We start from the raw sequence: 23,746 nt of genomic DNA, 5'->3' as shown, positions 1-23,746 counted from the left end.
TGCATGGGTAATTTGTAGAATTTTTCAAAAGTCGTCTATGGTTGTGAATTGTTTTTCTGTTTGCATTATTATGTGTATCATGTTAAGTATGAATTTGTTATTAAAATTCCTCTAACATTTTATTAATAATTTTAAAAAAATAGTCTTATTCTAAGTAATTCACTGATAAAAGTATGTCTTATCTTCTTAAATAATTGCCCTGCTCATCTCAGAAATATTTTATCAATAAGCTGTTTTTTTAATATGACAGTGACAATTTAGACTATTCAATATCCATTGTTAACTTATTTATTTCATACAGTCAGAGTGACAGAACCTCTTGTTATATTTTTTCAGATTTTTACAAAGTGTTTCAGATAACGTACCCATTATTCGGGAGGAGCCTGCCCCTACCCCTAGGACAGTGGAGAGGGACCGTGAGAGACCCCCCGGGCACGGTGAGGTAGCACCCCAGGGGAACATGACAGGACAGGTGCCCCGGCCCGAGGAGGAGAGAAACGTTGTGATGAATCTGATGTCTAAAGACGTGGGTGAACCTTTCCAGGAAGAAAGAGGAAACCTTGTAGTCGAGAGCAGTAACCCTGGCAACGTGACAACAAACCTACAGGTCAGTATGGCGGACATAAAATGTGTGTGTAGCTATATGTAAAAGACCTTAAAATATATCATAAACTGAGACTTATTTAGCATTGTATTTAGATTTCATGAAAGCAAACTCTGTTAACTTTTGTCATGTGTCTATTGTTAAAATGTAAAATTTAAAGGATTATATTTGTTTTTTTTTTTTTACCTGTGTTATATTGTCAATGATTTGGTATTAAAATATAATGTACATGTATGTTGTTTCAGAAAGGCATTATTTTTCTTTTAAAATTCAAAAGCTGTAAATGTTAAATGACTTTATTTGATTTATAGATGTCAGAGAGACCTCCTGTTTACAATTCCTTGTACACCTCCAGACCTACCCCCCAGCTAGTCACCCCCATGGAATCTAACCCCATACTGAAGCACAGCCCCTCCAATCCCCAGGGTCACTCCGCAGCTGGTCCCCCGCCCCTGCCCCCCGGCAGAGAGGCCCAATTAGAGGCCCTCCGTAGGGACCCGATGGGGATTAATTTTGACCGCCCTAAGTACCCATCCTACGCCATTCTGGCTGTGCGGATCAGCTCCTTCACTGATTGGCCTACAGCTATGACGCAGACCCCACGTGACATGGCCCTGGCCGGGTTCTTCTACGCAGGATACGGGGACTACACACGATGCTTTTTCTGTGGAGGGGGATTGAGGAACTGGGAGGCAGGGGACGACCCATGGGTAAGGAAGAGGCCGCAGTTTTGATTCATAGTGAATCTACAGTATCAATATGGATATGGATTCATGCACTTATCTTTGTGTAAATTTTAATTAGAAAAAAAAATTCCTCATTTTTTGGATGTAGCAAATAATAAATGCAAATACCTTAATGCAGCAAATAAAAAATGCAAATGCCATAAAGTTTCCAGATATTAAGTACCTGAATGATACCGTATAAGTAAAATTTTTAGCGAGGATTTAATTTTGGCATTATTAGCGAGGGTGTCGAGATCGCTAAAATTCAATATCGCTAAAAATTAATTGCGTATTATTTGTAATAGCTTCTTTAGTGTGCATTTAAAAATAGCTAAAATAACATCTCGCTAAAAATAAAGAACCTATTTTAAAGGACAAATCGCTAAATTTGTGTCTCGCTAAAATTTCCACTTATACGGTATATTCTAATAGAAATGCATGCATTTCTGCATTAATGTTTTTCCAAGTAGAATTGTAAGGTTATTCATAATATTTGTTGTTTTAAGGTTGAGCATGCCCGCTGGTTCAGTAAATGTGCATTTGTGCGACAGAACCGTGGTCAGCAGTTTATTGACCTTGTGCTGAGGCGTGCTGCGGAGATGGTATGTGACAAAAGGAGTTCTTGAGCTAAATCAGTAGATCAAAATATGGCACAGATTATCTGATTATTTCATAATAATGTCCAAGATAAATTTTAAAAAAAAATGTTGAAAAAATTTTAAAATTCTGAAGTCTTTCAGAGACTATTTGCATTTAGACCTTTTATTACAGTAAGTACATTTGCAATATTTTAAGGCAGTATTGTTGGCAATATAAGTTAAATCCTCGAACTTTTGAAGAAATGTTATCTTATGACTTCCTTAGAAGGTTTGTATTTGAACCATTGTCGTTATGATTTATTTTTAATATTTCTTGTATATAGGAGGAACAGAGATCACAGGATGAAGCTGGAAACTCACAGACAAACGCACAGACAAACACTCAGACTAGTAAGTAACAGATACAGACAAATACACATACAAGCAATAGACAAACACATATACAAGTACTAGTAATTGATAAACAAAAAACAAATAACGAAGAAAGTTAATACAACAAACAAATGCATAAACAATTTCATGAGTAGGGAATGTGTGCATGTATACAGATGTATGTATCAACAGTCAGACACACAGACAACAATTATCCAGACAAATAAGACTACATTTTCTTCTGGAATATCAGCTTGAAACAGATAAGTAACTCAAGCTCCACTTCTTTACAAAGACAATGACAAACACAGAGTAATTAGACCTATATAACCTGTCCAGGTGTGATGGTACATTTCACCTGTGTTGACCTGTTTACAGGGATACTGTCCAGGTTTGATTTTACATTTCACCTGTGTTGACCTGTTTTCAGGGATACTGTCCAGGTGTGATGTTGAGTTATGTTTACCTGTGTTGTCCTATTTACAGGAATAATGTCCAGGTGTGATTTTACATTTCACCTGTGTTGACCTGTTTACAGGTGACACTGTCCAGGTTTGATTTTACATTTCACCTGTGTTGACCTGTTTACAGGTGACACTGTCCAGGTGTGATATTACATTTTACCTGTCTTGACCTATTTACAGGTGAGGCAGCCCAGACTCTTGCTAAGGAGGAGAAGATCATGAAGTCGGCAGCTGTTATCAGCATCAAAGACATGGGATACAGCGAGGAGATCATTAAAACAGCCATTACTACCATCAAAAGCAGGCTACCTAGAGGTAATGTTTATACTTTAAAACTGCTGCATTGAATTTTGAAATTTTTGGCCTGAGAAATTATTAATTAATTTCTTATGGCCTAATAATAAAGATTAGTAATGATAGCTGATAAAAAGATATTGAAATTTGTGTAAAGTTGCATCATTTTTCTTCAGTAAAATTTGAAAAAAAAAAGCATATTCAAGAAATTTGAAAAATTGCAATTTGCACTGAAGGACATTTTCTATAGTCATCAACATAGATTGTTAAAAAAAAAAAACGCTTGTCTTCTAATGATATAATAACTTTGTAGGTAAACACAAGGTCTCCGCTCAAGAAATCTTGGAGGTCATATTTGAATTAGCAGACAGCCAGAGAGCATCCGAAAATTCCAGCAGCCAATCAGAGCCACAGAGAAATGTTGACCAATCAGAATCCTCCTCCACATCTGCTGTCCAATCAGGAGCTACCACAGAGAATGTCACAAATAATGTCAGCCAATCAAATTCCACTACAGATAAAACTGACCAATCAACAAGCGAGGAGGCTGCAGCCACAGGAACTTCAAATGCAGGTAAAATATGGAAATGATCATACCACGTCTTAAAACATATTGGGACAGTAGTCAATTGGGTATGAAAGATGAAAGTATTGTGTTCCCTGTGAAGTGTATATTTTACTGGAATTAATCAGAAATAATAACATTCACCATACCATGTGGTATACCCATATCTACATTCCTAAATTAGTATTAGTTGTCTAAATTGCCATCAAATCTGTTACCATTTTATCTTTACAAGTGAATTTTTCTTTCTTTAAGGTGAATTAGGAGAAAATCTTCTTTCCAATCCCACTTTTGATGGTAATTCTTTTTTTTTTTTTTTTACCTTAATTAATTTTGTTAATTTGAATACTTTAATTTATATATTTGTTTGGTTTTTACTAAGATATGTTAAGAAGCATTGAAGTAAAGCATTAAGATTTTCGCTGATTTTTTTTCCAGAGCTGACGTCCCTGAGACAGGAGAACACGAGTCTGAAGGACCAGATCGTCTGTAAGATCTGTATGGAGAAGAACGTGTCCATCGCCTTCTTGCCGTGCGGTCACCTGGCCTGCTGTGCTGACTGCGCCCCAGCCATGAGGAAGTGTCCCATCTGTAGGGAGTTTGTCAGGGGCACTGTCAAAACCTATCTTGTATAAACTTTCAGAGGGTTGGGGATTTTGAAAGGGGTCCTCTCAAGACTTTTTTTAGATCACCTATTATTCAGGTGACCTATTGCTATTTGTTTCCATCTGTCAGTGTGTAGCACCATGAACCATGCATCAGTCCAAAAGTCTGAATTTTCAGCTTCTTATCTTACCCTAAGGTTTTGCAAAAAATTCATGTTCAGCTTTTTGGGTCAGTAGGGGTGTAAAGGAGTGATTTTGATTTACCTACAACTAAATTAGAGAAAAAATTAAGTGGAAGAAAAAAATAACACAGTTATACAATCAAGTAATGTCACCTTCAGAAAAAAGTAAGTCCATCATATCCTTCAAGTTACCGTTTTGCTCCAGTCAGAGATTAATATTTTTTGTGTATCTTCCCATACACTGATACTGTTTTTATGTGAATAAACACCATATTTCAGGGATGTGTTATTAAACATAATCATTTCCACACAAGTTCAGACCACAATGTTAAAAGTTGAATTGATAAAGAGTCTAACTACTGCAGTCAGAACATTTTGTGTTACTAGTATATTAAGAACTGAAGAAATTATAGGTCAAAATTACCCTAACCTTCAAAATGAATTCCAATTGTTAATGAGAGGGATGTGTAATGATCATTCAGGCTTCTTAAATTTACCAAGAAGATGATGTGGTTTGACAAGTTCATGCTTAGGTGACATATGCACAGGAAATGCTCCAATTTTGTGAAACTTGAATTAAAATGTAAGTTATTCTACAATGACTTTTGTCATCTAAAGAAAAACTGAGAGTAAAGGTAAATTACAGTTCAAAGAATAATAGTTAAGTCTGGGCTCAATTTATCAAAGTTTGATATTTTGGCTACCCCGTATTTCTTCATATGTGTAAATTTATTAAGAAAAGTGAAACAGAATGTGTTTGTAATGAGTTTATTTTAAATACAAAGGTGACATTGTGCTATTAAGTCACACCTTGTTTAATCTAATGAACCTATTTGTGTTATTGGGTATTTTCAAAATTAAAGCCTTTTGTGAATCTTATTTTTCATAATGAACATGATGAATATTATTTTGAAAATCTATGGTGTGCAAGTTTTACCCCTTAATAAGTTCTTAAAACATATATATATATTATTATAACAAAAGTAACTTGATCCGAAGGGTTTTATCCACGTTAGTTGACAGGCGCGGATCATCAGATCTAACGAGACGCGAAGCGTCGAGTTTGATCAAAACATGATCCGCGCCTTTCAACATTTTTTTTGAATTTATACAGGCTTTGTGTTACGGACTCAAGTTACTGTTATAATGATAAATTTATTATATACCCCCTCATAACTAGCAAAATATAGCAAAAGAAAACTTTAGAGATCAATTGCATAACATTTACCCATAAACCAAAGCATAATAACAAGGGACTTTTTAACGCGCAAGAAAAATAACGTCATATTTCTTTGTACTGTGTCATCAGTTTCAGAGAGTGGTGATATGGATTCAGAAAACAACATGTTGGTGATCCGGAAAATCGGATCACGACGTCACGTGATAGCGTAAATTCAACAGTAAAATTGGGTGATACACATTAGGTATATAATAAGTATACATATATTCTGTTTCAAATAAAAGTATGATCATTTGTATCAAAAGCTGTTTTTTCCACCTTACTGTAAATTTTCAAGGTTAGGGTTGAAGTAATGATCTAAGGTATCATATGAAAGGGAGAGAATGCAGTACAGACACACATTCCCTTTAATTTTTCCTTTCACAATTGTTTTTGCAATTTAGCTTGCATGCTATTCTTGCAACTTGCCATATTCATCTGAAAAAAAATTTGCTAGCAAGATCATGCAAGAGGTTTTAGTCAGATGGAAAAGAAAAAACAATCATAGCTACTACTTTGGTGATTTTGTTACTCTCTGGAAAAGGCAGAGTAGTTGTGAATTGGATAGGAAAGTGGGTTTGCAGTAGTTAATTGTGGCACAAAAACTCTGTGTTGGTGTTTTGTCATTTTTATTTATGTGTGTGTGCTAGTTAGATTGGGATAAGTTTGAAACAGAGCAGTTGACATGGGTAAGTAAAGGCATGGTGTAGGAGGGGTGGGGAAGTTCTCTATCAAACTATGGAGGGTCGGTAAATATATAATGAAAAAAAGTCTGTTCTTGTCTAGAATTTGAAACATTTCTTCTATATATATTGTATAATAGACACCCATACATGTACTGCTTTGAACACAGAACACAGAAATAAATAATTTGAAAAAGGAAAAATAATGGCATTAAGGAAAATATTTTTTGCATATTGTAACAATGAAAATCAACATCTGACAAGATATATATGAGACCCACCATGTATGGCATGCACTGCTTGTGGAGCATTCTGTGATATATTATGAAGGATCTGGGATATACCATATTACGGACATGATCAGTTTGAATCACAGATTCTGGTCTGTTTCTAGGTTTCATTCTGAATGAAGGTGAGGCATCTTGGCCACCCTGGTTTTTTTAATCTGATGCTCTCCTCATGAAATCCCTGGGCCCATCCAGTAAAACTGTGAAATTTTACCACATATATACATGTAAATCCCGGACCTATCCAATAAAACCTTCAAGTTTATGGTACAACATACATAAATCTTGCATTAGTGACAGAAATAATACTTTTTAATGAAGAATGTAAAGAATATTGAACCTAATAATAAAATCTAATCACACCAGGATAGCTTGACAGACCAAGGGTTTGTGAGGAGTGTAGAGGATCAGAGACATTGGGCAAGCCAAGATGGAAGGTGGACACTTGTCTTATTTTCTCTTTTTTCAGTTTTCTTAATTTGATTTTAATATGCAATTGATTTTTGATTTTGTTGATATCAATGTCCTTTCTAAAGTCCTCTTTGTAACTTCCTTCTATATAATGAATGTCCTCTATTAGTCTTGGTTGGTGATTATTAGGTATACATTGTCAAACAATTCATGTAGAACAAAATGAATTTTTCCTAGCAAATGAGAGTCCAATGTTATTGATATATGTCTCTTTTCTGGACTGTCTGCAACAATTTAACCAGCACAATAACTTTTGTTTGTGCAAGGGCTTATAAAATAAGGTATGTCATGGGTATTCCTTGCTATAAGACCTTTCATTTTTGACCCCCATGACCTTGGCCTTGGAATTTGACCTACTTTTAAAAAAAATTAACTTTGACCCTGGGTTAACATTGTTTTACAAACATTTTGTTTTATAAAAAGCTTAAAGCAAGGCTGAGGTAGCCTTTGTAAAGTTTACATTTGAAATTAGTTGTATCTGATACTCAGAAACACATTATTACAATACATCTTGAATTCTAATAGTTTTGAGATATTGAATGTGATTTTGTATTTTGCCTCCTTTAAATATTTCACAAGCATTGAGATAATTGAGTTAGGACTGAGTGATTTGGCTCCTGTGACTTAGTGGTTAGAGTCCTGATATAGTGATCCTGGAAGTCACGGGTTCGATTCCCAGTCCAGCCATATGTTTTTCACCATATATTTACATGTATGTTTTTATTACATTTTTCCAATATATCAACTTTTTCATTTATATATAACAAAAAAATTTGAATATGAAACTGAGTGCTTAATATTATTCTGGATTGTTGTAAAGCAGATTCAACTATTTTTATTGAAGTTTACTTATGTAATAATTAATGTATCTTGTATTTCTGTCCCCATTAAACATTTTTTTAACTGTTTGAATTTTTTATGACAACATTTTGTTTATTTGTATTGTGTTTAATAGGCATAATGGAAAGAGTGTACAACTCAGTTAACATATTGCCTTTTATGTAATTGTTTTATTTGCTCTATTTTGTGGATCAACACATGATATGGAAAAAGACTTGAGATGTACATTAATATTGTTTTTATATACTAAAAAGGTAGATGCAATTGACAGATATTACATGTAATATCCTTTATAATCAAAGAGGTGTACTTGTCCTATATAATAATTATTATATTTGAACAGGTGGCAATGATATTGATTTAAAGGATTGTATCTTATCCACTAAAATGTGAATTGTTAATATGTGTACATGTATTAAGTTTATTAGGTACTGATTTTCAGTATTCAAGACATATTGTCATGATATTTGTATTGTTCTTTTTTTATGCAATTTAAAACCTAGGTAATGGTTGAACTTTTACACTTTTGTTCTAGTTTTTAGTTATCTTTACTATGTATGGTTATGGGTTCTTGGGGAAGGGTGTGAATAGTGGGAGTATATAGAGTCCAGGGTTGTTCCTTAGACTGGGGGGGGGGGGATATCCCCCCCATAATGATTAATCCCATGGTTATTCGGACAATCATCCTTAGACCCCTGTTAAGGGGATACCCCAGACCCCCTTTTACCTTTTAAACAACCTTAGTTTACATCTGCAGAAATACTGCATCTTCATTAATACTACTAAATATATTTGCATTAATTAAGTTAGGTATGTTTTGCACTTTCAGGCTACCTAACTAGCATATGAATTGTCAAAGACTTGGAATTTTTGGGATTGCATAAATAAGTTTTGTCATTGCATTAATAGTTTGGCTTTGAATTTTAATTATTTCAATATACATGTATGTTTACTTGTGTAACAGATATATGAATTTTTTTGTCATTGTGTATCATTACTCACATTAGCATTGATTCTTTAGAAGTTTGAATGCAACTATATTTAGTTTGTATTTACTAATAAAGATAGTAAAAGTATTTAGGCTTCAAGACCATGAACTGAGAGGGGAAAAACACATGAATAGCATATGAATATCAGAATATATATAACTATTGAAGTGTGTTTATTGATATTATACAATGCTTCAATTCTTTAAAACTTGTATGTGAATAAAAAAATCATATATTGATTTTTAGAATAAAAGTTGTAATTTCTCAATTTATGGTTATAAGGGTATGTTTGATCTCAACTTCGAAGGCCTTTTTTTCTGTACATGTTTACCACATAGTCACATGTACACAATGTATTATTTCATTTAGCACATTTACCTCCTAATTTTTTTTTGCAATGCTTCAGAGATTCATGAACAGCTAATAATGCTAATCAAGACAATTTGTATTTCTTGTCTTTTCACAAGTTGCAATTTGTATTTGTTAAAAATAAAGATAAAAAAATATCTATATGCCTGCTACTTTCTGACAGTTTCAGAGTCCTTGGTAGAAAGCTTGCCTCATTGACTTTTTAAAAATGGAATAACTCTATTTTTTCTATTTTCTGTTGAACAAGAAAAGGTTATTTCCATTTTTTCTCATACTCAGATAAAAACAATTTTTGTATATAAGGCCATAAAAAATTAATTTCTTGGTTCTTGGGTCAAATATGCACACCCTATCGTATGCCATGCAAAAGTAATCACCAAGGTTTACTTTATTTGAAAATTAGGTCAAAAATCTTAGCATGCTTGGAAAAATCCTTGCTGCAGGTAATGCTCATGTGGAATATGAAAGCCCTATCTCTTCTCAAACAAAAGTTGAAAGGAAAAATAAAATAATTTGATAAGTAGGTCAAACTTCATGGTCAAGGTTATAAAAAAAACTATAGCATCCCGGTATTTAAAAAGAACTTCTATGAATGTGTGTGATATGAAAGCCTTGTCTTTTCTCTTTAAAAAGTTACAACCAATTTTTTTTAAATACATAGGTCTAACTTCAAAATTAAGGTCACAGAGTCAAAAATCATAGCATTTTTGCAAAGGTCTTGTCGCAGGTGGTGTACATGTGAAATATGAAGGCCTAAAGGCTTTTCTCATTAAAAAGATATGACCAAGATTACAGTTTTTGAAAAGTAGGTCAAACGTCAAGGTACATGTATATGGGTAGAAGTAAAAATTTATAGTGTATTTAATGAGGTTTTCTCAGAGGTATATGAAAGCCTACCTCTTCTCTTTTAAAAGTTACGGCCAATTTAAAGTAACATTTAAATTTTTGAAAAGTCAGTCAAATTTCAAGGTCATAGTAAAAAATAATACACCATGTAGTGTAATGGTGAAGGTCTTTTCATAGGTAATACACGCATTTATTATGAAAGCACAACCTTTTTTCTTTCAAAAGTGATGGTCAATGTAATGTTTAAATTGTTGAAAAGTAGGTCAAATTTCAATGTCACGGGGGCAAAAATCATAGTGTATTCAAAAGGTCTTGTCACAGGTATTACAGATGTATAATATGAAAGTCTTTTCTCATTACATGTATTAGGGAAGATATTCGAAACATTAATTAGGGCCCCGCAAGGATTTGCGGGTGCCCTATAGTAATCACTCTGTCCGTCCGTCTGTCTGTCTAGCTGTCTGTCCGTCTGTCACTCTTCCGTCCACAAATTTTCTGTTTTTTTCTAATAACTTTTTTTATGGTTGCCCAATCAAGTTCAAATTTGGTATGGTAGTTCAGTAGGCAGAAATACATATTTTGATGCTAAGTTTGGTTCTCTATGTCTTCTGGTTTGGAGCTGGGGTGGTGGGGTAGATTCCTTAACTATGCATAAGAATGAACGGGCAACTTTTTTTGTGGTTGCCCAATCAAGTACAAATTTGGTACGGTAGTTCAGTAGGCAGAAATACATATTTTGATGCTAAGTTTGGTTCTCTATGTCCCATGGTTTGGAGCTGGGGTGGTGGGGTAGATTCCTTTACTTTATATAAGAATGCATTGGCAAAGAGAGATAACTGCTAAAGATGTTCTCATTGTAAACTGAATGCTGCTAGGAGTCCCTTGGGATTAATTAGCTTTCCTCCTGAAGAAAATCCAGAGCATTATCTTTATCTGTCACATTGAGATTAATTACCACCTCTGTCTGCAAATGAAGTTTGTTTTGGAGTTAAATCAATCTGGAATGCTATGAACACTCTGAAATGTGGATTTAAATATAAATTTTTATTATTTGATTTTGTTTGATAGTTATGATTTCATTGAATTCTAAAAAAAAGAAATAGATTAAAGAAGATTTTTTGATTTACTTTTTTTCACTTTATGTTAATTTATTAATTTTTAATGTAGTTGTATAAAAACCCCATTCTATCATTAATACTGAAAAAGTTCTTATTGTAAATTTAGAAGAAAATGATGAGAGAGGTGCAATTTCAAAATGGCGTTGGACACCTTGTGTATTTATATATAGAGGGGGTAGAATGTTTCGATATTTGGCTAATTTAGAGACTTACTGATAAAAATTCAGGTGCCTGTGATTAATTATAAGGCACCCCTCATGAACAATAAATATTTGACCGAATTATGCTACTGGGCACAGGGAGGACGGGTTAATTACTGGCTAAAGGGGTTGAAGGTTATTACCGAATGCAAAACATCGGAGAATCTCTCGATCGAGTTTCATTTTCCAAAATATTTAGGCATCCCTTTAATTAACTTAAGTAATACTAGTACATGAAGAAAGCCTTTATATAAAAAATACTGAATACATCTGTAAGTTGTACAGTTATAGATTACTTCCATAATGAAACGTTTGTTTTCTTCTCCTTTTTTTCTCAATTGAAATTATTTAAAAGATGATAAAAGCTTTGTTTCCAGGGATAAATTCTGTTCTCAGTCTAATTATTACAAACGATTTTAAACGATCACATTTTTATTTGAAAAAAAAAATAATGGGAGTCTGAAAATACTAAAATTAATTTTAAAAAATTGGAGAAAAAAATTTAATCGGCATTCGATCCTTTTCTAAAAATCAGCCGATATAAAATATGCACAGAAAAAAGAGGCATGAAAAATTTTGACGATAAGCACAATTTATCTAATGAATGATTATTTTTGAAAGTTTGCTAAATTCCTATGCAATGTATAAGTTGTAAAAATACTTTTTAAATTTGAATTAATTGTCCAATTCGTTAATTATCATTTTGAGCCTTTGAGAAAAAATAAGAATTAAAATACAGATGCTTACAGACATATTGATAGAAATTCGCATACTTGTTTTTACTAAAAAAGAAGAAACAACAACCACAATGTATTGCTTATGCGACATATTGAAGAAAGTGACAATGATACCTAGGTAATTCTTGCAATGGACAATTAAATTGTTTGTTATACACTGACTTCTAGTGAACCTTTGAATTTTTAAAATACTAGTATTGATGGATTTAGCTGCAGATCTGTAGCTCTTCGAGAAAAAAAAAATTATTGACCTCCGGTCTATCAATATATAATTTTCGGAGAGCTACAGATCTGCAGCTATGATGGATTAAACAACAACTTTCCTTTTCACACGGGTTTTTTTTTTAATACAATATTTCATGAAAAATATTTGCCAAATACTCAGTATATGTTCGTTTATACATATCGTGCAAGGCTCTTTTTTAAATAATTGTCATATACCATTTACTTATTCGAACATTTAATTGTATGAAAAGTCAATAATGTACATTTCTTAAAACTTTATTATCTTGTTTACTTGTCTTTCTTCCTGTGAGAGAAATAGTTCATAATATTAATAAACAGATGTACTCAGTATCTGTATCAAAATACAGAATGAACAGTGAAGAAAAACGGATCCTTGAAAGTTCCGGTGCCAAGGAGAAGTAAGCATCCCCAATGACAGGTCACACCTGCTGACCCGCAGTGAGCCTACGAAACTGAAGCTCTCTGAAATTAATTAATTCTCTGCTCGTTCATCCGTTTTTCTCAGACTAGCCAGCTAAAGATCTATGTACAGTACTCCAAATCAATTAATCTAAAGAATTTGAATTATCATTTTATTTTCTTTTTGAGTTGTTTGCTATAGTAGCCTTTATAGTTACCTAATTTCAGAATCAATAGAGCATGAAAGCCAATTAAATTTGCAACATCAACATAATTTTTTTTTCGTTCTGAGCACTTTTGGACGCCACCAATGGAGACAATTAGGGAGAAATTTTTGAAATTGAACATCCTGTCTTTCAAACTGAAAATCTCAGGTTGATATTTTGAAACAAAAATTTGTGACATAAGTCTGGGATGTTATTGTTTATACCATTTAGTTAAGTACTACAAAATTCAGTGTGTCTGCTTCTTCGCTGATGACACTGGAAAAAGATATGCATGCCTACTTTAATATCATGATTCAATGCATTTTTTGTTATTGTACACTGTACATATTCGATGAAAGCATGCTAACCGCTTTTCAGTACTTTCAGTACTTTGATAATTCTACCTCATGGCGGGGCCCTTGCTGACTGGTCAGTTTTCTAGTTCCTTCTGGCTCTGTAATCATGCAGTGAAACCACTCTCCACCCCTCACCCAACCCCTGTGTTACCCATACGCCTCTCCCACTGAATCCTAATTTACCTGGGGCCGCACATTTCACAATTTTGGAAGAGGCACACTTGCTAGTCATAACTTAGCACTCAGTTCACAAGCTTTATACTCAGGTGCAGAGAAGAATAACTGTATTTTTACTATACAATTAATAGAGCCCTGCCCTTACACCAGAACCTCTGACCATGTAACCATGAAGTTCACAATTTTGGAAAAGGCATCCTTGCTCATCATAACTACAGTACGCATTCAGTTGTTTGCCGAGCACGCAGAAACAGAGGAAACAAGATGTGCAGTGAAACACTGATACCCCCGTATTGAAGCTTATGGGAGGGTTGAATTCTTTCAAATGCACGTCAAAGGTCAAGGTCAAAAGGGTTGGTTCACAAAGGAAGGTCTTGGTACAAGGAATACACCTGTGAAATATGAAAACCCTAGTTCTAAATGTTGAAAAGTTATGACCAAGGTTAAGAATTTGAAAAAGTGGGTCAAACTCTTAGGTAAAGTTCAAAAGGTCAAAAATATTTATACCAGCTGAAATGTATTGTCACAATAAATGCACATTTGAAGTATGAAAGCCAAAGCTACAACTTATCAAAAGTTATGGACAAGGTTAAAGTACATGTATGGTATTCTTTTGTAAAAAAGTAGGACAAACTCTAAGTCAAGGTCAAGAGGTCAAATATTTGGTGGTATCCAAAGAAAGGTCTTGTCACAAGGAATATACCTGTGAAGTATGAAAACCATTGCCCCATTCAATCAATGTTGACAATTGCAACAGACAGGCAGAAAAACAGACAGACATCTAGATAGACAGATAGGACAAAAACAATAAACTCCCGGAATCTTTTGATCCGGGGACATAAAAATCTGAAAAGTGGATGGGATATCTTCTCCAGAACCAACTGGCTAAAGATAAAACTTAAAAGTCAAAGCTTTCTGACAGTGTACATTCAAGTTTGTTCAAATCATGACCCTCAGGGTAAACAGGACCACATAATGAAAATCGGAGTGTTTCGTGAGAGTATAAGAGGGGAGGGGGTCTTGAAAAATCTTCTTCTAAAGAACAGCAAAGCTGTGATTAGTCCTTATGGGATGCATGAACTATATTTTCAGTATGAACAAATTAACAGTGTGAACAAATTAAAGATTATGGAACAGGTTCATTTTTGTGTCCCCCGCTTTCGCGAAAGCAAGGGGACATTAAATCCTTTTTATTGAACTCTTGTGACAAGTCTGTCAGTCTGTGACAAGACCTTTTTAAATACACAATGATTTTCGACCTCGTGACCTTGACCTTGGAGTTTGACCTATTTTTCTAAACTTAAACTTTGGTCATGACTTTTGAATGAGAAGACAAGAGGCTTACATTTAAACCTATGAATTAAGACCTTTCTAAGCATCAATTTTGATCATGTGATCTTGAAGTTTGACCTTCTTTTCAACTATATTAATTTTTCCTTATAACTTTTGATTGAAAAGAAATGGGGCTTTCATATTTTACATGTGCATTACCCATGACAACATATTTCCGAGCATGCTATGATTTCTGACCTTTTGACCTTCATGATTGTCCTAATTATCAAAAAAATAAACTTCGGTGATAATTTTTGAATGTCATATGATATGGCGTTCATATTTGACACAATATGCCATAAAAGATGACGTCTCACCCACTAAGACACCAAAATCGGGGGACCACAATTCTTTGAATTTTTGTAAATTTATAAGATTCTTTTGGAATAAATTCGTTAGCAGAGAGAAAAAAAAAATAATTTCCCCCGGCGCTTGTGCGGATTTCAACTAGTAATCCCTATATCTGCATGAACCAAATGTGCATGGATGATACATCTAATGATGCAGACTACTAGACTTGCTTCGGCCGCTGGATCTGAAATACATTTTCCAGATTAGTGAACAGGGTAAAGTTTTTGGAACAGGTCTGTTACCAAGAAACTATACTGAAAGGAAAAAGAAACGCAGGGTAACAAAATATGCGAATTTTTTTTGACCGCATGACCAAAAATTACGAAAATTGGTCAGATGAGAATCTTGGTTACTATGCACCAAAATCAGTGTTCAGAATTATTCAAACGTGAAATGTATGACGTCACGTAGGAAAAGTGCTAAAAAGCCAAAAACACGTGCAACTTGATGACGACAAGTTTGTCAACGATCTTCTTGTACCATTTGATGCACTTGAAGTATACACATTGTTTTTCAGTATTTATAGACGATATGCATTTCTTGCAATCTTGTTACAGTTGACGGAAATTCCATGGGGTCTGGCTTTTACGTTGCCTAAGTAAGGACAAAGGCAATAACAGCTTGCTGTGCAGTCGCTTGTAAATTTCCCCCCTTAGAACGTCTTAACTGTCGTCAGAGAGGGCCTTGAATGTGTGATGAAGTTGACTTTTGTTTAGTTAATATTATGTTTGATTTTGTGTTTTCCTTGTGAGTTTTGGTGGTTATGCGTTTCCGTACTTTTGAGGGTGTGTATATAAGCTAAATTTAGAAAACTGGTTGGTCAGAAGGAAAGCGACGCGTGGCAGTGAAAGAGGCGTTGTGCCACGCTATGTCTACAGTTTTGGTCACCATGGACGTTCTTATAATTGGTGAATTCTAGAAATAAGTCTGGAACCGGTAGCCAGGGAACGGTGAATTTCTGTGTGTGGTCATTTCTGTTTTTCTCCAGCCGGTAAGCTTGTTTTCGTTACTATTTATAGGAGTTTGTTAATTTTTGTCTGAATACTTGTTTTGTGTTATGGAGGTGTTTATATTCTGTTATTTGATAGTATTCTAGAAAATGTCGTTTAATTTATTTTAGTGCATAGGGTATAGAGTATACGAGGGGCTAAGGGCTTAGGACGGCAGATGTAGAGTGGTCAGTTTGTGTGTAGGACCGGATCATACGGAAGGGCGGCGGCGGTACTAATTATCGCATGTACGTGTACTACATCCTCACAGACTTATGGGAACACCATAGCGTCCGTCTAACGGAGGGATAGAGGACTGTTGAGACGTTTGAAGAGGGAGACCAGTGAGTCCGGCGGTCTAGACGGTCAGTGAACGTGGTGTCGACCAAGCGGTGTATGGAGGCCCAGTGGTGCCGATATTTGTGTTGAATTAGGAACGGTTTTCAGACAAACTCCCAATTTGGTTTATAAATAAAATAATTCTAAAGTTATATTACAGTGAACTGTATTGAAAGTATAAATTCTTTTTTGAACTTTTTAAAAACAACTTGAAGTTAATTATTGTTTAATACAAGAGTTACTGTTTTCATTAAACAAGTTTTGTTTTGATATTGATTTCTGACACACAGCTTTAAGTTCATTGTTTGTAGGCGTGTCAGTTCATTCTTTGTAAAGTTATATTTTTTTTTCTTTCTCTGTGTGAGTGTTCGCGAGTGTGGTGTATGTAAGGTTTTTGTTTTTTGTTTTTTTTTGTTTGTTTATTCATTTCTTTCATCTGTAAAATAAATTTATTTTTGTTAAATTGATTCTACAGTGTTTCGGGATTTTCTCCAGAACCAACTGACTAACACAAAATCCAAAAGAACTCATTACAGAATGGTTTTTAATCAACCGTGACGGTGACGTTGACGCGTAACTGAGCCACGTCAAGAGCGGGTTATTCGTCCTGCCACCTGTTTAATCGCCACCTTACTACCACAACACTGCTATAAATAGTGTAGGTTATCATAATCATACCATAAAACTGAAAGAAACCGATTGCGCGATTTGGATCTTTGAGCTGGTCAACTTTATGTTGGAGATCCTCTCACTGGCGCATGCGCACGTCGTTTGCTTAATTTTTTGGGCGTGTTTAACTCCGGCCCATTGTAATCTAGGTTTATCAAGATTTTCAGCCAAGCAATCACATTTACCCACTCGACTGGTCCCCATAAAGTCCATCTTATTCTCATTGAACATCTGTGGGGCTGAGTGGAAGATAGGGTTCGAAATGCCGAATATGGTCCCTTTCAACTAAGGGCTATCTTGTTGAAAAGGTTGAAAAATATCCCTATTAGTAGGATAAACACACTGATGAACCCCACGCAAAGGAGAAACAAGACTGTGACAGATACGCGAAGGAGACACAATATGCCAGATGACATTGAAGATAATGAGAATTTTCAATTTTCACTTTTTGGGGGTTATCGTCATATCAGTCTAGATAACTTGAAAATTATGAGGCAAAGTCAAATGGAATTTTGGTTACATTTTTATTAAAGATGAATTTTGACGTTAGATAGGAATACTAGAAAATACATCAGGAAAAATAAAATTATTTTACCTCAAAAGTTTACCCTGCGTTTCTTTTTCCTTTCAGTATATAAGGCCTATCTATAATTCATGTTACTAGAAAATTTTTCAGATGCTGTTTTTCCTGATAAATAACCAGGTTATTATTTTTTTTTTAGAAGAGAATCATTCTTTAAAATTTATTTAATAAGCTCTATCAGACCAAAATTTCATAACTGTTGCCTTGTCGTCATTTATGCAAATTATCACGCAAGAGTATAGCTTGATCACATCATAAAACAAAAAAGTTCCTTCAATATCTCTGATAGGCAGGAATAAAGAGAGTGTAATACTTTACTATTGATATTCAGAACTATGTTCCATTCCTCCATCATTTTATAGCAGTTTTGAACAAAATGGCCATCCCATCTTATCTCATTTTAAATTTAATGTGAATTGCATCTAATATTTTCAAAGTAGGCGTTTTGATAACACTGACAATAAACTGCTTCTTCAATAAAAAAGGAAATTTTCCTTTCTTGTGATTGGACATCAGCAAAATTAATTTCTAAAAATCACTCTAATTGTACACACGAGTACTTGCAGTTTGCATTTATGTATAGTCTTCGGAGACCAGGTCTTCCAACGAAATGTTTTGCTCCGTTAACCGTTTTGTATTCGTATGAAGCATGAAAATTTTGTATCTAAAAAATAATGATAATAACAAAAAATAAATAAATAAATAAAAATAAACACAAACTGAAAACGCTTGTCGCCCACTTTTTGTATCGATATCAACAATTTTTAAAAGAATCTTCTCAAACTTGATTTGATTCTCCATCTTTAATTTGCTCGGGATCGGCATTTATAACCTGAGTCCATAAATAAAGGGAATATTACAGATGCCGGTGATTTTCATTATTTATGGTATGTAAGTAATACGAATAGAGATTTAATTTGCTTTTAAGAATAAATCGGGAATCTATGCCTACACAATATTTGCCTTCTTTAATATTTTTTTAAGTACAGTTTTTTTTTATTCCTCCTAATAAAAGTCGTTAACGTTACGCCCCCTATTTTATCAACAGATTAGAAAGAAATTTAATTTAGAAAGGGGGAATATTGGGGAACAGGGGTATCTAATGATAGAAGCGCTGATACCCAAAATGAACAATTTACGAGAATTTTTATGATTATGCGATTTGTTAATTTTATACACAGTAAAGATTACATATTTAATCGGTGGTGAATGTAATACAGTCTACACGATGTATATAGCGATAAGGTTATCTTAAAAGCCCCGATTGTTTTATCAAACTCATGCATGTTTAAATTACAATTCGGAGAATTTCGTTTGTAAACATTGCCTTAGGTAGTATTGAAGCACATTTTCTGTAGCTGGAACAAAATCTTTATAAAAACTTTTTTTCAGAAAGAGGGCGAATTTCTCTGTTCAGATGTGCTTTCTACTAAATAATGTGTATTATTCACGGAGTGTTGACTTTTCTTCTTCTTGGATCCGTGCCTGGAATTTTATGTTATACTATAGATGTAGAGACCACAAACTGTGATCCGCCCCTGTCAAGAAATGCGTCTTCCGTTGCCCAGGTGATTTACATAAAACCTTCCGCCAAAATCTCCTGCACATGGACGATTCTCATTGACGGCGACAACTGTCTGGAGATTTATTACACTACTGGCGCGGATCTAGAGGGGGCGTTTTTAGAGATCGCCTCTGACAATGAGAGAGAGGTCCAGCCTCTTGTCAATACGAGTGTGTGTTCTGCCCATCACGTGACGATTTATTACCGCCATAACATGACGGATAGCCGGGTGTCTGGTACCGACCTATACCTCTACTATCTGACTGTCCCAGAGCGGGAACATACGGTAATATATCTCTTCTCTCTCTCTATCTTTCTTCTCTTTTCTCTCTCTCTGTCTTTCTTCTCTCTCTCTCTCATGTCATGTTTGTAAAGAAATTATCACAATTCTTAATACGTTAACATTAACATGATTAAGATAATATTAGAAATCAGTGTTGCTCTGATGTTTTTTTTAAATGTACACATGCAGCTTAATTATACAAAAAGTTCATGCTAAATCTAAACAATCAACCATCTTTTGATCACGAAATTCTGCTCAAAGATTCACCAATTCTGAAAGTCAACTAAATATATTTTTTTCACAGTACTTTTATAATACCCTTAATTGAGTCACTAAAATTATAAGGGTTAAAAATTAACTAAAGGTACAAATTCCTATGTTCTTGTTGAAAACTTATTTGAATCGAATCGTTCGATCTTAGGGAAAACAAAAACTTTTTATAATTATTCCTGCGTCCAGAAATGTCATATCAAATACACTTGCTTTGTTAAGACTTTATTACTAATTTCATTTAGTTGCTGATCTTCTTTCAATGTTTACATTTAGGTATATACACAGGAGCTCGGTTATCTATCAATTTTACCGAAATTTACAGTAAACTTAAAAAAAGTTCATACTACCTATACATTTGTACTAATTTTTATACAGTGCTTTACTTATTTTTTCTTGAACTAAATCTGACATTATTTTTATTATATGCAGGTTTTTATTATATGCAGGTTTTAAATAAACTTGGAACAACCACGGCTGCTGTTGGATCCACAGAAAAAAACGGCGGAACAAGTCCTGGTGTGATAGCAGTCGCCGTCCTCATCCCCGTACTTCTTATCGGCATCGGCGCAATCCTAGCCTATGTGTGGTACAGACGGAAGTATCCGGTGCGCATGATCGTGGGAAAGGACTTCGCCAAGTTCAGTAACCCTGCTTACAATAAGCGTGCCTCCACGGCAACGCTCGTGAGAGAAAACGCCGCTTTGGACGATTACCAAAAAGACATAGAAGAGGGCGCAGCCTACACCGGTGTTTCCCATGACAACCCGGCCCTCAATATGGAGGACGACCCCCAATACCAACCAATCCCGGCGCTCATTCATTCTGTGACGTCATATTCTAATTATAGACGAAGTTTTGAAGATTCCCCTGACTTAGGGAAGAGGGCCCCGGAAAAACCACGAAGACTTCACTCAAACTATGACTCAAAATCGGACAGTATTGAGAGCGTGGAGGCAGAAAATAAGAACAAACAGACGACGGCAGACGTGTCTCTTGACAGTGTTATTGCCACTTATGATAGTGTAGATTCTGGAGAAAAAGATTCTCCTCTGTACGAGAACGTAGAGAGTAATGTTATTGATAAAATCAACGTAGACAAGTCTGCAAAAATGACGTCAGACAGAATGAAAGATGACATCTCCGATCATGAAACCTACCCCGGAGAAACTTCACAAGAGTACGAAGACGTCTCACCAACAGCAACGGAAGACGAACATACATATGATACAGCGCTACATAGTTCACTGAATTACGGTCCCAAGGATACTCCTATAGAAAATTCAAATGAAAACTCCGGAGACACATCTATTGACGATTTTCAGATTTATGAGAACGTGTCCCTTGGAGAAGAATCCATTAAAGACGAGGAGAGAAATTCTATAACAGGAGGTGACTCTGATAGATTGTCCAATAATGTTTCTAGTTCGGAGAGGGATGAAGCGGGAGACGCCATAGATTTTCCTCATTCACCTGTCACTCCGGACTCGTTTCAAGATTCATTTTCGAGCGAATCTTTTGTTGTACTTGATCAGTCCGATTCTGCAGAACTCGGTGTTAATCAGGCGGAATATCAAACAGAGCACATTGATAAAACTTCAACTCAAGAGTCTCACTCCTCTGGCTCAGAGGAACACGTGGGTCACGTCGATAACGAGGTTATAGATCAGAATGAGGCTCTCCCAAACGAGACACAGTCTCGTGATGAAAGAGGGACGGGATACCTTCGGGAAGCCGAGACGGTTCAAAGCGACACGGAAGTCAATCAAAAGGACGCCAAGGCTGATCGGAAGGACACCGAGGCGGATAGATCATTCGACATGGACGTCAACAATTTAGACATTTCCGTGTCGTCCATTTCCGATCCTGACGGTAAAAGCTTCGACAGTGCGTTCTCTTTTGTTTCACACGATTTGAAACCAAGAGATGAATCTTCGGATTCGTTTGAAGTCATTTCACATGAACAAGCTTCTGGATTTACAGATAATAATAAGTATGATGTAGGCGAGGATTCATTGCAGCAGTCGGCTGAAATCCTGGAGGGAAAAATACACGAGGAATCAAAACTTATTGACAGCGAACATGAGCAAAATTCTACGGTATCAAAAACAATCAAACCGGATTTGAATATTTCCTTCCATGACTCGAGTGAAAGTGATTCTGTTGATGGAGAAGAGGACGCCGCAACAGCAGAAATCGATAAAATGGTGGACAGCAGCAAAGAACGCCGAGAAAGCGTAACTCGAAAGATTGGTATAGACCACGGCAGCATAAGTTTCGATGACTCCAGTGACTCGAGCCATTCTGACGACGAAAAACCAAAACCAAGCGTGTTAAGACGAGAAAGCATTACTTTAGATAATCCAAACTTTGATTCGCCGAATATTAACCTATCGCTAAAGTTCTCGTCCGAGGAGACTGTGGATAAGTCTGAACAACCTCGTGGACTGACGAGACGAAAAAGTATCACACTAGACAACCCTCTCTTTGAGAAAGATTCGGAGATCTCGACAGAACCAGAGGTCTCGCCTCTTGACGAGTACCAAGTTATAGAAGCATGCGGCCCATCAGAGGAGCCAATCAGCGAAGAGAGCGAAAACGAGGCAGAAGACATAGAAAATGTTCCTACTGCGCAGAAAAAAGTACTCAAGATAAATATGAACTTTGGCAAAGATGAGGACTCGGATGACGACAGTATCGGCAGCAGCGCCCCCTCTGGTAAAGAGTCTGATACCGAGTCTTCGACGGAAGCATAGACACTCGGACCCCGATCCCGACTCTTATTATGTTTTAAACCATATATTTTAAGTTCTAGATTTTTAATGGTGATTTTTTGTTCTCATCGTGAAAAAAACCTTAAGATATACTGGTCTCTGCAGTGCTTTGTGAAGGAATATATATCAAATTCTCGAGTCATGAAAAGTGATACTGAACTAATACTCAATAATTTATACATATTTTTATGTAACCTATTTGTGTGACGTGCATGTATACATGTATATACAGGTATGATGCAATACTGGCATAAAACTTCTTTTACAAGAAGATTTTTTAATTCTTTAACATCTTGAATTGTTTTCTCCTGTTCGTTTACAGCAGGAATGGGTGTGGTCCATGAATAATATCTGTTTACAATAAGCTACAGCTGTTCCCCTGGGTGTACACATGTCACAGAAAGGAGCGTGAGGTAGAAAAAATGAATGCGGATCAAGACATTTCTAGATCCGCCTATATCTCTGACACCTTCTATACAATATGAGTTTGTAAAACGCTAATGCACCCGAATTGGAACACACATGTATGTAGCGATGATTAAACTGAAATTGTGAAATATGAAAGCCCTATACGTACTCTGTAACGTTATTGGTTTCCCCAAAAGGTATTACACATATATGTATATGAAGTAGGAAAGCCCCAGGCTAGCCCTTACCCTTCAAAGGTTATGGCCAAGGTTAAAGTTTGTAAAAGCTAGGCGCAACTCAAAGTCAAAATTGTTGGTATCCAATGAAAGGTCTTGTCACTAGTGTAAAATATGTGAAGCATGAAAGCCGTAGCCCTAACCCTTCAAATGTTGTGATCAAGGTTTATTTTTAAAACGTAGGCCAAACTCTAAGGTCAAGGTAAAAGAGTCAAGGTTCTTGGTATTCAATGAAAGGTCTTCTCCCAAGGATTACATATGTGAAGAATACTGAGTAAAAGCCCTAGTATGACCGAAGTTAAAGTTGTTTTCAAAGTATAAGTAAGATTTCAAGGTCAAAAGGTCAAAGTTGTTGATATTCAAAAGAAGGTCTTGTCCTGAAGAATACATGGAAA

General features: G+C 35.3%; 2 protein-coding genes across 4 annotated transcripts in view; both read left to right on the top strand.

Moving 5' to 3' along the window:
* LOC134269469 (uncharacterized) overlaps nucleotides 1-4,324 on the top strand; it is an 18,834-nt gene extending 14,510 nt beyond the window's left edge. For both annotated transcript variants that reach the window (XM_062751670.1, XM_062751671.1), the window contains exons 7-14: nucleotides 337-607; nucleotides 916-1,314; nucleotides 1,836-1,931; nucleotides 2,252-2,318; nucleotides 2,945-3,079; nucleotides 3,372-3,632; nucleotides 3,879-3,920; nucleotides 4,062-4,324. In XM_062751670.1, the coding sequence (XP_062607654.1) occupies nucleotides 337-607; nucleotides 916-1,314; nucleotides 1,836-1,931; nucleotides 2,252-2,318; nucleotides 2,945-3,079; nucleotides 3,372-3,632; nucleotides 3,879-3,920; nucleotides 4,062-4,258 (1,468 nt within the window). In that variant the 3' untranslated portion in view covers nucleotides 4,259-4,324. The remainder of the gene's footprint in view (nucleotides 1-336; nucleotides 608-915; nucleotides 1,315-1,835; nucleotides 1,932-2,251; nucleotides 2,319-2,944; nucleotides 3,080-3,371; nucleotides 3,633-3,878; nucleotides 3,921-4,061) is intronic.
* A 14,318-nt stretch (nucleotides 4,325-18,642) lies between these two features.
* On the top strand, nucleotides 18,643-22,949 carry LOC134269468 (uncharacterized). Of its 2 annotated transcripts, XM_062751669.1 has the most exons (3): nucleotides 18,643-18,703; nucleotides 19,209-19,666; nucleotides 20,383-22,949. In XM_062751669.1, exons 2-3 carry the CDS (start codon nucleotides 19,253-19,255, stop codon nucleotides 22,687-22,689), a joined length of 2,721 nt encoding a protein of 906 aa, XP_062607653.1. In that variant the 5' UTR covers nucleotides 18,643-18,703; nucleotides 19,209-19,252; the 3' UTR covers nucleotides 22,690-22,949. The 2 variants fall into 2 exon arrangements, with proteins under 2 accessions (XP_062607653.1, XP_062607652.1); XM_062751668.1 differs by lacking the exon at nucleotides 18,643-18,703 and having other exon boundaries at nucleotides 19,040-19,666.
* The last annotated feature ends 797 nt before the right edge of the window (nucleotides 22,950-23,746 follow it).

This window comes from Saccostrea cucullata, unplaced genomic scaffold, assembly GCF_032062105.1.
Source record: "Saccostrea cucullata isolate Sc308-1 unplaced genomic scaffold, CSIRO_AGI_Scuc_v1 ctg1464, whole genome shotgun sequence".
Taxonomy (NCBI): domain Eukaryota; kingdom Metazoa; phylum Mollusca; class Bivalvia; order Ostreida; family Ostreidae; genus Saccostrea; species Saccostrea cuccullata.
The sequence above is the reverse complement of the archived record's forward strand: the minus strand, read 5'-3'. Positions and strand labels throughout refer to the sequence as shown.